This window comes from Hemiscyllium ocellatum, chromosome 19, assembly GCF_020745735.1.
Source record: "Hemiscyllium ocellatum isolate sHemOce1 chromosome 19, sHemOce1.pat.X.cur, whole genome shotgun sequence".
NCBI lineage: Eukaryota > Metazoa > Chordata > Chondrichthyes > Orectolobiformes > Hemiscylliidae > Hemiscyllium > Hemiscyllium ocellatum.
Genome location: NC_083419.1, coordinates 37,544,805 through 37,557,999, shown reverse-complemented (window position 1 = coordinate 37,557,999; position 13,195 = coordinate 37,544,805). Strand labels below are relative to the sequence as shown.

General features: G+C 38.4%; 1 protein-coding gene across 4 annotated transcripts in view; it reads left to right on the top strand.

The window, feature by feature from the left end:
• The window catches only part of LOC132824938 (coiled-coil domain-containing protein 91-like), a 187,864-nt gene that overhangs the window by 119,328 nt on the left and 55,341 nt on the right, over positions 1 to 13,195 (top strand). For all 4 annotated transcript variants that reach the window (XM_060839829.1, XM_060839830.1, XM_060839831.1 and 1 more), the window contains 4 exons: positions 2,993 to 3,085; positions 3,175 to 3,243; positions 6,273 to 6,449; positions 9,434 to 9,547. In XM_060839829.1, the coding sequence (XP_060695812.1) occupies positions 2,993 to 3,085; positions 3,175 to 3,243; positions 6,273 to 6,449; positions 9,434 to 9,547 (453 nt within the window). The remainder of the gene's footprint in view (positions 1 to 2,992; positions 3,086 to 3,174; positions 3,244 to 6,272; positions 6,450 to 9,433; positions 9,548 to 13,195) is intronic.

Genomic DNA, 13,195 nt, shown 5'->3' with positions numbered 1-13,195 from the left:
AGCCTGTCAAATTCTCTGCTAAAGAAAGCAGTTGAAGCCAAAACATTGAATGTTTTGCTGAGGTTATTTATTTTGGGGCAAAGGGGTCAAAGGGTCTATGGAGAAAGTGGGAATAGATCTCTAAGCTGGATAATCAGTGATGATTATATTGAATGGCGGAGGGGTGTGGAAGGGCCAAATACTCCTTACGTTTCAGTACTTTATGTTTCCGTATTAGTCACAACCATTTCATAAATGAGAGGTTACACCTTCATTGTTAAGGAGCATAAATCTGCTAAATTGCATTTTATAACAAAGGTTCTGAATTCTAAGTAGCTTGTTTTGCAAGCCAATAATCCTGTTAATTTTGATTTCGCTTCTCAATTCATCCATTTTAAAAATCAGAACCCCCTTCCCAGCTATTTTTATCTTCTGTCCTACTCCTGTTTCTCATGGTGTGGAAACTGACATTGGCTACGCATGGAGAGGAAAAAAAAAGAGGAGAAAAATTACAAAATAATTCTAGCTTCCTTCCTTCATTTTAAGGTTGCTTTTATGGTTCTTTTACTTACATTTTGAGATCCCTGGCTTTATGGTGTTGTGACTTCAGTAATACTCTTGAATTGTCTGCTTGGAGTTACATGCAGATTGCCTAGAGTTCTGAGAGAATGTGTATGTTCCTCAGTGCTTTGACACATTCACAGTGCCAAAATGCTTGCCCCCTCATCCAAAACCTTGCAGTTTAATAAATCTAGTAATATGGTTGCAGATATAAAAAAGAAAATTGTGTAAAAATATTACTTGCTTTCTCAAGCAATAAGATAGATGTTAACACTCTGCTCTGGTTTGGAATTTCTGTATAGTCTAGTGTACAAATTTGAACTTTGTGCATATTTCTATTGTTTTCATGGAGTGTAATTTGTCTGCCACTGATTTTAAACCCTGTGGGAGAGACCATAATAACAATATAACCATTATATCAGAAAAATGAAAATCAGGATGAGTAAAGGCCCCTTTGAAGCTGAATATAACTCTTCATACTGAATTAATTTTGTTTTTGCATTTTGGTGTATATTAATACTCCCATTTCTTGCATTTTTACAATAGCAAGTTTGAAGCAAGCAAGTAAGTGTGCACATTTAAATATTGCTGAAAAAGGAGACATGCAGTTGAAGCTGTTCACTTTGGACAAATGCAAGAGTGTTAGATTTCGAAGGGACCATAAATTTATGCTGCATGAGAAAGGGTGCACCAAGTTGATTCTAGTCAAAGCATTGCTATAAAGATTACATCCGGAATCTATTGTTCCCACACATCAAATTATACTGGAATAGTCAGATATTTCAAAAATTTGAGCAATCTGTTTTATGCTGCTACTATACAGCAGTAACACTTTTCGCCAACAGGATGCAGACAATCAACCAAAAAGATGTTTAGATGACTTGTGGTATAAAAGCATAATTTGATTTATGAATTTCAGTTCTGGTGCTATGCAGGTACATAAGCCATACATCCCAGTATCTGATGTATCATATCAAACGTCACACCCTTTCAGCTGTGCGCATCAGGCAGAATATGAATTATATTCAAATAACTTGTTTTTGCAAAACTGAGAACATAATGTCTAATGTTAGATGAGGTTCTATGAGCAATCCTGAGTTTGCTAAGAATTACATTAACTATCAGTTTATGGTTTTCTGTTGTGGTTCTGATGTGGTTCATTTATGCTTTGTTGAAATTGAATATATTCCCTCTGCAGTGACCTGTACTCAATAAGAAAAAGGAACATGGACAGACATTAAGCATTTTTTTAAATTAAGCAAATGCATGTGAAACAAAATGCCTTTGTGCTTTCTCTACGGCAACACCTCAGCCAATTCAGGTTGATTGGCAAGCAATTACAGTAGCCATTCTTATGTTGTATAGATTGTTGCTTTGAAATGTGGCATTCTTGTCTCTTCCTGATGATTGCAAAGCAAAAAAATTCCACAGTATGTTACTTTTTTGTTTAGCAATGCTCAAGTTCTGTATTACTAAGTGACCATCCATAAACTAGAGTATAGCAGGTCATAGAGTCATACAGCACCGAAATGGACACTTCAGTCCAACCAATCCATGCCAAACATGATCCCAAACTAAACTAGTCTCACTTACCTGCTCCTCGCCCATATCACTTCAAACCTTTCCTATTCATACATCTATAAAATGTCTTTTAAATGTTGTAATTGTACCTATATTCACCATTTCCTTAGGAAGTTCATTCCACACACGAACCACCCCTCTGTAAAAATTTACCCTAATTTTATTTTCATATATCAATTCAGTATGTTTAAAAAGGGAAGAACCTGTTCTAAATATATTCTAATCAAAAGTTACAATGGAGGGATTTCGGGGATTGGAGGCAATTCTGCTTTAAGTGTTTTCCAACTGCTAGCTGGAAGGTTAAATAAATCCACCTGACTGCAATTTTTGTTTGCCCCACAGTTGACAGTACTGTTTTTAAATATGCAGGTCACAATGAGTAGCATCATTAGCTCCTTCTTGAATTTTAACTTTAGCCTGAGTGGAGAAATCCTGCAGTTTTTTTTACAAGGCAAAGAGAGGCTGGATCTGCCAAAACATAAAAAGACCCAAACATTTAGGTTTTTGACTGTTCTTTGTCGGACTTGAATGGTTGCTCTTGCTCTTCCCAGACCCTTAAACCAAATTGTGCCCTCTTTCTTGTGTGAGCCATCCAGAATCCCATTCTCACACATCTAATGCCAGATTTTCCAGGTGTTGCAAGCTGCATCCCAGCCACCTTCTGCCAGGAACTGGATTGGAACAGGTCTGGCAAGACGTTAATTATGCCCAGGAGTGAGTTTGAAACTCATCCACAGTTAAAATCAGTAATTTCCTCTTCTGTATAACTTTTTAAGTATAAGTCAAGGCAATGATTCATTATTACTTGATGTCTGAAAAATCACATGCTGTGTGATTTGCTGCTCATTTTGTCAACTATATGGTCTTCCAGCATGAGCAACTGCTTGACCTACTGGAGGAAGAAAAATTTGCATTACAAAATAAGATAAAAGAAGCTTTGGAGGAACAAGCAAAACAGCATAAGGTAAATTTTCAATTCTTTTGTCAAACAATCACTTTTTGATATTGTCTTTGGTGTGTAAAATATCTGAACACTTGCTGAATTGTTTACAGAATACTCTTGAAAGATGTATTGCAGAAGAAAGACTACGAAGCACTGAGGCAATGGGAGAAGTTGTAAAGGTATTTTTAAAAAATTAATCTGGCTTAACAGAATTTCTGTGTTAAAGTTTTCCTTTTTAAAGAGACCGTGTTACAATACTGCGTGACTATATAATTAGACACAGAATTTCCCTGTAATCAGGTGGAGGCAAACTTCCAAAAACGATAAATCGTTTTAGATTAGATTAGATTAGACTTACAGTGTGGAAACAGGCCCTTCGGCCCAACAAGTCCACACCGACCCGCCGAAGCGCAACCCACCCATACCCCTACATTTACCCCGACCTAACACTATGGGCAATTTAGCATGGCCAATTCACCTGACCCGCACATCTTTGGACTGTGGGAGGAAACCGGAGCACCCGGAGGAAACCCACGCAGACACGGGGAGAACGTGCAAACTCCACACAGTCAGTCGCCTGAGTCGGGAATTGAACCCGGGTCTCAGGCGCTGTGAGGCAGCAGTGCTAACCACTGTGCCACCGTGCCGCCCAAAACTTAAACCTTTGCTTTGGTTTTCCTACCCACTATCTATTATATATTTTATACAGTTCAATAAAATTAATTCTATTTTGGATGAGTTCATCTTTATCTGGACCTTTCAATATTAAAAATTGAATGCACTGTGGGGAGTTTTCATACAACAAATATATAGCTAAAAATAAGTACAAATTTTCAGCATCCATTGATATTATGAACTGCACTAATGATCTTTATTCATTCTCCCAGCTGGTTATTTATTGTTCAGAAAATATGAAAATAATACAGGAATGAATAGCAAAATTTTAGGGAATTTTAGCTTTGTTTACTAGCCATCATAAGATGATTGTATTCATAAACAGGCATAATATATTGTTTGTGGCACAGTGGTTAGCACAGCAGCCTCAATCCCAGGGACGAAAAGTGTGGTGCTGGAAAAGCCCAGTAGAACGGCAGCGTCCGAGGAGCAGGAGAATTGACATTTTCGGCACAAACTCTTCATCAGGAATGCAGGAGGTGTGGAAGAGGCCTGAGAGATAAATAGGAGGGGATGGTGGTGTCGGGGTGGGGGATGGGGGGGTTAGTGGGGAAGGTAGCTGGGAAGGCAATAGTTAGATGCAGGTGGGGGGTGATGGTAATAGGTCAGAGCGGAGGGTGGAGCGGATAGGCTGGAAAGAAGATGGACAGGTGGGACAGTTCAAAAAGGTGGTGCTGAGTTGGAAGGCTGCATCTGGGATGAGGTGGGGGGGGGAGGGGAGATGAGGCCTTATTCCCAGATCCAACCCTCCAACTCTGCACAGTCCTCTTCAACTGTCCCACCTGTCCATCTACCTTGCTACCTATCAGCTCCATCCTCCGCTCCGACCTATTACCATCACCCCCCCCACCCCACCTGCATCGAGCTATCACCTTCCCAACTACTTTTCCCCCAGCCCACCTGCCTCTACTATTTATCAGCCCCCTTCAGCAGCAAACCCCTCCCCCCCCCCCCAAACATTCCTGGTGAAGAGCCTATGCCCGAAATGTCGATTCTCCTGCTCCTCGGAAGCTGCTGTGCTTTTCCAGTGCCACACTTTTCAACTCTGATCTCCAGCATCTACAGTCCTCACTTTCTCTCATACCCAGGGACCCAAGTTTGATTCCAGCCTTAGATGATTGTGTACAAATTCCTCCTGTGTCTGCATGGGTTTCTGCCAGGTGCTTCAGTTTCCTTTCACAGTTTAAAGATATGCAGCCTAGGTGAATTGGCCATGCTAACTTGTCCCATAGTGTCCAAGGATGTACGGGCTAGGTTAAGGAGTCACAGTAAATGCGGGGTTATTTAGGATGTGGGGGATGGCTCTGGGTGGGATGCTCTTCGGAGATCAGTGCAGACTCAATGAGCTGAGTGATCTCTTCTTCACTCTAGGGATTCTATGATTTTAAAAAGCCTGGCTTTTTTTTTGCAAGGTGAATTTCACTTATTATTTTAACAATGAACACATGTCATTTGATGGAGAGCTTATTATTTCTAATTGAAAACCACTGCATTGGAGGCTCATAGTGTTTTTCAAGTACAATTGCCAGTTTGGGTCTTGATGAAGTGTTAGGTAAATAATAATTGATGTGATGCAGCATATGGATTTACAAAGGTATGCCATCTTGGTATCTAAGGTCGTACTGCACTTGCTTGAAGTAAAGTTTTTACATATCTTTGCATTTTACTTTAGCTGAGGACATTTTAGGGCTTAGTCAATATTTTGCATCATCAAAGAAAGAGGATGAATAATCAGTTATGATCTATCCCAGTTTCCCTCATATGATTTCAAACACTGGCATGTTTAACTAAATAGGAAAAACACTACTTCTTTGACCAAACCTTTTGGCTAACTTTCCTATTGTCTCTTTTGTTTTTGACGTGTTGTCAGTTTTCGTCTGATTAGACTTCCATAAAACCCTTTGAATGTTTTACTGCTTTAAAGATTCTATTGAGTTGTTATTGGAAACATAGTTAATAATAATTAATAAAATGGAGGGTAGTTAGAAAATGTATGTGCAAATTTGTATTGAATACTATTATTAACTTTGTGACTTTCCTGATTATTGAACCGAACAGTTAACTTGATGCATTAGTATAAAGTTAGATTATAGAGTGGTGATTAATAAGAAAACATTGTAACCTTGTTTTAATTTTATTCGATACTGTAGTATTCTTGTCATCTGTTTTATGTAGGCTTTTGAAGATTGATTCTTTCCTTGAAATCGTAGATGGTCTCTGTGGTTGCCAATGGCAGCCATTTTCCTAACATCACCACTGTAACAATATTGTAACAAGAAAAATTTGCATTATTGGCAAGTGATGCTATAATAACAGGGACAACAATATTTCTGAAGCATCTGCTTCCAGCTTTGTAATCCAATTCCTGTTGAAGTTGGCAGAAGCATTTCATTTTTCAGCATACAACATTTGTTAGTTCCTCTGATCTTTTATTTAGTATATGGCAATGGATTTTTATGTGGTATTATATTTGGTTTAAATGCCTTTTGATTTTTTTCTTAAAACTCCTTTTGAACAATGCTTTGTTACACAGGCAGAAAAGGAAATCATTATGGAGGCTGTTTTGAAAGCTGTGCAAGAAGAGAGGGAAAGGATGGAAAAAATCCAGCTGGAAAAAAGAGAACTATGGGAAATTGAGCGTTGTAAGGACCAAGAAAAATTTGAACAGGCTATCCAAGCAGCATTCCAAGAAGAAAGGGAAAAAAACCAGGTAAATGTAATTGCACAAATTAGAATCATTTGAATCTGGATTTATTCATTAGTTCTGTGGAACATCTGAAATAAGCATTATTCTTTGACTGCTTAGGTTGATTTTAATTCTGTGACATGGAAAATATTTCTTCATGGAATTATATGATCTATTCCTTCTGGGAGAAATAAAGTACTATAATATCTCAGGTTCATAAACCGAAATAAAATGTAAAATGTAATGGTATAACAGTCAGTCACAGATACAACCAAGCTGATCTGAGGCACTACCCAAACTACTTCATCACTATCACCTCACTTCCACCTCAAACAGTTAAGTGCTAGTCTACCCCTTTTCAACCAACCAGGAAGCATTGTTCATAGTCCCACCATCTTTGCTTTGACTTTATGTGCAGTCTCTTAAATTCGTCCATTTTATTCATTTTCACCAATATCTATGTTCCCCTGTCCTACCATCACACCTGTTCTAATGCCCTGTGATCCTACAAGCAGTAAAAAGTGAGGTCTGCAGATGCTGGAGATCAGAGCTGAAAATGTGTTGCTTTTTAAAGCACAGCAGGTTAGGCAGCATCCAAGGAACAGGAAATTTGACGTTTCGGGCCAGAGCCCTTCATCAGGATTCCTGATTCCTGATGAAGGGCTCTGGCCCGAAACGTCGAATTTCCTGTTCCTTGGATGATCCTACAAGCAACCAACTTGTTATTGCTCCCATTGCTCCCATTGCCATTTCCGCGTGAAGCCGGGGTTCATCCTCAAACTTATAGATGCTCAATAGGGAAAATTAGATTCAACTCCTTTTTACTAAGCTAGTAAATAATCACTATCAAGGCACAGGTGACTATTAATATAGTTGAGGTATCTATGACCAAGCTAGCGTAATGTAACCAGTATAAGTAATAGCCTTCAGTCATGAGAAGATTATGCAGGAAAATGATTTTTTTCTGTTTGTATTAATAACTTCTGGAATTCTAATGTAAGAAATTTCAGAAACTGTTAATATTATCTATGCGATTTTCTTCTAATTGTTCAGAGCGATTTATATGTGTTGCTTCTTTGATGTGACAGGATGCAAAATAGAAGCATAGAAAATATGAGCAAGAATGGGCTTTCAGCCCTTCAAAGCTGTTTTGCCATTCAACGTAATCAGGGCTGATCATCCAACTCAATCCCCTCTTCCTGTTTTCTCCCCAGACCCTAAGATCACTTTAGCCCTAAGAGCTATCAACCTTTGAACCAAAAACTGGGAATGCAGGAAAATGTGTGCTGTCTTAAAATTGCCACAGAATGCTGATAGATTTGCTCATCAGATATCATATGGTGTATTAATTGCATTTAATTGGTCATATTCTGACTGCCTTGAGTTTTAGAATCAGCTTCATTACTATTGCTGTGGATTTGTTTCCCAGACATTTTTTGACTCGATAGGAGTTTACAAGAAAGGATGCAAGGAATTGAGTATAAATCATCTTTAAAGACTGCTTTCTTTTGATGGTGGGTAAACTTAAAAGCATCAGCCAACCAATGTAATTGGGCAGATAATTAAAAAATCTTTTGCAAGTTTGCAAAGTTTCTGCATTTAAAATGTTTTGTAAAGTCCAGTGGCTGGCACAGTAACTGTCATGGCAAGGGTCTAATTGTGTGACTGAGTGATGGAGGAGCACTGTCTAGTTAAATCTGTTTGGTTTTCTGTCAAGTTTTGTTTGTTGGGAAAACAGTGGCAGGATCGAACAGATTGGGAAATTATGCTTGACAAATCTACTGGAATTCTTTTAGGTGTGATTTGTAGGGTTGATGAGGTGGATTTGATTTATCAGGGATCTGTACGAGGGCCCCACCTATTCATGAGATGTATTAATTATTTGAATGAAGGAACTACCGGTAAATGTAATATTTGCACGCCCTCAGATGATGCAGAGCTGGGTGGGAGGGTGAACTGTGAAAAGGATACAGAGATGCTTTAGTGTGATTTGAACAGCTGACTGAGTGGGCAAATGCATGACAGATGAAGTATAATATGGATAAATGTGAGGTTTGGTAACAAGAAGACACATTATTGTCTGGGTATAAATTGAGAGAGCAGAATATGCAATGAGACCTGGTGTCTTTATACATCAGTTACTTAAGGTAAGCATGCAGGTGCAACAGATAGTCAAGAAGGCAAATGATCTCTTGGCCTTCATAGCAAGACTACTTGAATACAGGAGCAGGAATGTATTGCTGCAATTATGCAGGATGTTGCTGAGACTGTGCCTAGAAAATTATGTACAATTTTGGTCTTCTAATCTGCAGAAGCATGTTCTTGCTTTAGGGGAGTGCAGCAAAGATTTACCAGACTGATTCTTGGAACAGCAGTATTGATGTATGAGGAGAGCTTGAATTGATTAAGTTTTTAGTTACTGCCATTCAGACGAATAAGGGAGAATCTCATAGAAACCTATACAAATCTAACAGGATTAGACAATGTAGATGGATGAGGAGTTTGCTGATGAGTAGAGAGTCCAGAACTAGGGGTTACAGTCTCAGGATATGAGGTGGACTATTTAAGATTGAGATGAAGAGAAGTTTCTTCGCTGAGAGAGTAGTGATCCTGTGCAGTTTGCTACACAGAAAGCAATAGGAGCCAAAACATTGTATGAGTTCAAAGAGAGTTAGGTATAGCACTTGGAGTTAAAGGGATCAAAGGATCATGGAGAGATGAGTGGGAATAGGCTGGAGAGTTGGATGATTGGCCATGACCATAATGAATGGTTCAACAGCTCAAAGATCCAAATGGCCTATTCCTGCTCCGATTTTCTATGCTTCTATTATAATTACTTCTATGACATATTTTGGGGTATTTTGCAAAGGGAATGCTCTATAAATGCACTTCTTGTCTCCACCTATTTTTCCAATTATGACTATTAACAGAGTTCCATGAACAGATCACAATTCCCCAGAGTTCATGGATGCAAGGATTGATTATCCACCATTTTAACCTCTCAACAGGAGGCTATAAGAGAAGCTGTAAACCAAGAAAGAAAAAGAACTGAGAAAGCTGTAACAGAGGCAATTCAAAAAGCAAGGGAGGATACAATTAAATACATCAAAGAGCAAAAAAGGGTAAGTAATTTCAATCAAATATTTCACTAACCAGATAATGATTTAGTTTTTACTTTTAACCCACTTAACTTTTTTGACTGAAGTAAGTTATTCTTGTGTCTGTAAGACGCATATACGTCTGTGCACCTTTCTTTTGGAAATTGTTGAGATCAGCTAACATAGTAGAAACTGGGATTTTGCTGATCTGTAGGTTTTGGGACTGTATAAGGTTAGATGAATGAAAGACTTCATGAAAATGGAAATTTTGAACACAAAATTAATAATTTGATTGTTTGTCAGTTTTTAAAGTTCAATCTCCTCCAATTTGCCGAAGTGAATTGTATTGAATTTTGCACTTTGGAATAAGAACTTTTAAATAACTGGTAGAACGACTCTGATTTAGAAGGAATGCAAGTATCAAGTAACATATCTGTGCATTGTTTAGATTGTGGTTCTTTGTCAGTTCTTCAAACACCCCACCCCAATAACCTTTCATACACATCAAAAGGCTCTTCAGCTGTGTGATCTTCAATGCCACAGGCTAGAACTATGAGTAACTAATGTTGTCAATAAATCATCATCATTTGCTCTTTTTCAGAGGCTCTGTGGTAGATTCATTTAGTTTCTGATGCATTGTAAACTGCCATAACATGCAGATGATACCTTTGCGATGGAGGTTTGTGTGGTGCACTAGAAAAGACAAATTAATGATTGCTGCAATATCGCTCATTCATTCCTGAGCCAATCTTTGACAACTTGCCATGCTGTTTACCACGTGTATAGAAAAGAAATATTTTTGTCGCAGTAAATGGAGCAATGCTAGGAAAAAGATATGAAAGTTTTATCGGATATTTTTCTATTGTGAAGAGTTTATCAAAAATGATCATTGCTGAATTTTTGCTGGGAAGGATGAAAGAAAAATTATACACCATGTCAGACTTGAAGAGAGATAGCAATTCAGTAAAATTTCATTCAATTTCTCCCTCTCTACAAAGGGAAAAGGAAATGAGGGATTCATTATTCTTTACCGAATTAAGTGGTGATGATGCCCTGTCAGGCTATTAGTTTTCATGTAAGTATGGAATGTGTCCATCAAATATTATTGGGAAGGCAAGTGGTGGGGATGACAGAGTCTGAAGAGGGATATAGACAGGTTAGGTGAGTAGACAAAAACTAATCTGAGGTTATGTACTTTGGCAGCAAGAGTAGAGGAGCTGAATATTATTTATGCAGAAAGACTTCAGAGAGCTAAAGCACAGAGGGATTTTCTGGCCGCGTGCAATAATCATAAAAGCTAGCAAACAAATTCAGCAGGTAATAGGGAAGACAAATGCAATGTTGACCTTTATTTCAAAGGGAAGGGGATGTAAAAATAGGGAGATCTTGTGAAAACTCTGAGGCACTAGTCAGGCCATAACGGAATACTGTGAACAGAGTTAGGCCCCTTCTGGTACTGTTATTGGGTGCAGTTGATAGAAGATACACAAGTTTGATCCTAGGTATGGAAGGACTTTCTTTTGAGTAGAAGTTGAGTTGGATCAGCCTCTACCTGTTAGGGTTTGAAGAATGAGAGGTGTTCTTATTGAAACATGTAAGATTCTTAGGGGAACTTGACAGAGTAGATGTAGAAAGGTTGTTTTCTCATTTGTGAGAATATAGAACTAATTGCTTACACAATTGGAAGGGATTTCTTCTCTTAGAGGGTGAGGATAGTGAATCTGTGGAATTTGTTTTACTGTAAAGGAGTGTTAAGGTCGGGTAATTAAGTATATTCAAGGCCAGGATGGACAAATTTTTAATCAGTAAGGGAATCAAAGTTTATGGGAAAATGTCAGGGAAGTGGAGTTGTGGATTATCAGATCAGCCATGATCTAATTCAATGGGAAAACCGCCTCAATGGGCTGACTGGCCTAGTTCTGCTCCTATATCTTATGGTCTTCTCTGTACATTGTTTCCCATTTTGGTAACAAAGGCCGGTAGTTATTTTCCTGATTTAATAGCATAACTGATTTTATTAAAAGATTGTAAATGCAAAATGCAAGATGGAATTATATTCACATTTTGAAATATGTTTGAGTTGTCCATAAAAATTCTGCAGAAGTAGACTGTTACATTTAAGGTTTTACATTATGATTTTGGTGGACAAATCCTTATTAAAACTGTGTGACTCTTTGCCAGCTGCTTGAGTAAGGTTATTGAGGCATATCTTAGCCAAGTTGTATAATGATGTTTATTTTCTCAACTATTTTTGATTTAAATTATCAGACAAGATACTGCAGGAGGTGCAGCGCTTTTATCCCACGACTTCTGACGATCTGAAAGGAACTTTGTTGGGATTATTATTTTATCATAAGACAACTCTGCTGTCCCAGTGTATAATCTAAATTAGCTGGCAACAGATAATGCCCACATAAAATTTGTGGCATTAAAGGAGCAGAATTATTTTTGCAATAGTTTGCATAATTGCATGTAATTTTTGGCATTGTAATTTTTAAAAAAGAATAATTAACAGGAAGAAAGTGATTTTTACTGGACAGAAAAAGGTTCTGTTATAAGAAGTCTTTTTTTAGTTGATGAGGATTTTCATTTTGCCAACGACCTACCTGAACATCTATCCACTTCCAAGCTTGTGGTGTTGATACCTGGAATGTTTCACTTTAGCTTTGTGCTAGGCTGTAACTGGCATACTGATATGGCACTTAACAGTATTGGACTGTGTTGGAAGCCAAATATACCACCAAGCTACAATACTGTGATATATTTATACTCAAATACATGGCTAAATCTTGTGCTTTTTTTGCCTGAGTGTCAATATTGTCACGTTTCGTGGAGGCTTAGTCTCCCTGAGGCTTAGCATGCTATTATCTGAAACATGCCTCAATAACTAGCTACCCCACCCCTCACTTCTGTCCAATCTAAGTGGGCTTGAGGTGAGCGAACAATAAGCGAGCAAGCAAACAGCCCTGGTCTAGTCCATGACCTGGGAGTCTCTTCCTGTGCATGAAGCATTCTTCCAGCAGCTTTTCAATGAATGCTGTTTGCTGGTGTGTCCAGATTTGAATTGCAGAAGCTTTCTAAAAGTCAACGAGAGAGATGCCATGAGAGATGATCTGAGAGGCCAACAGATGTTGAGTGTCAGTATCTATGGATGTGAAGTGAATGTAGCCGGTACCGTAGTGCAAGTCCTGAGACTTTGTTGCTTGATGTCCAGCATAGTGATCTGGTGGAACAGGTAGTACGTTCCTGATGAAGGGCTTATGCCTGAATCGTCGTCGACTCAGGTGCTGCGCTTTTCCTGCATGACATTTGCGACTCCGGTGGAACAGACAGCAAGTTGAAATCATCATGTGTCTGCTCTGACTTTTGTGTTGAGAATTCTTGGCATCTAGTTTCCTCAATGGGTGTTAAGATAGGAAACTATGTATTAATGAGCTGAGATGTGAAGCTATCAAGGCAAATAACAAGCAAACATCCCCCTACTCGCCATTCCCCAGTGAGAACCTAGTCTTGATGTCCAGAACTTAGTCAAAATATACATCTAGTTGCTCCCAACATCAAGAAAGGAGTCGCTGGGCTTCAGACATGATTCTTCCATATTTCATGTCAGACTCCATCTCATTTAGTGATAAGATTCTGTTCATGGTTTTCTCCAGAGTTAGTCAAATCACA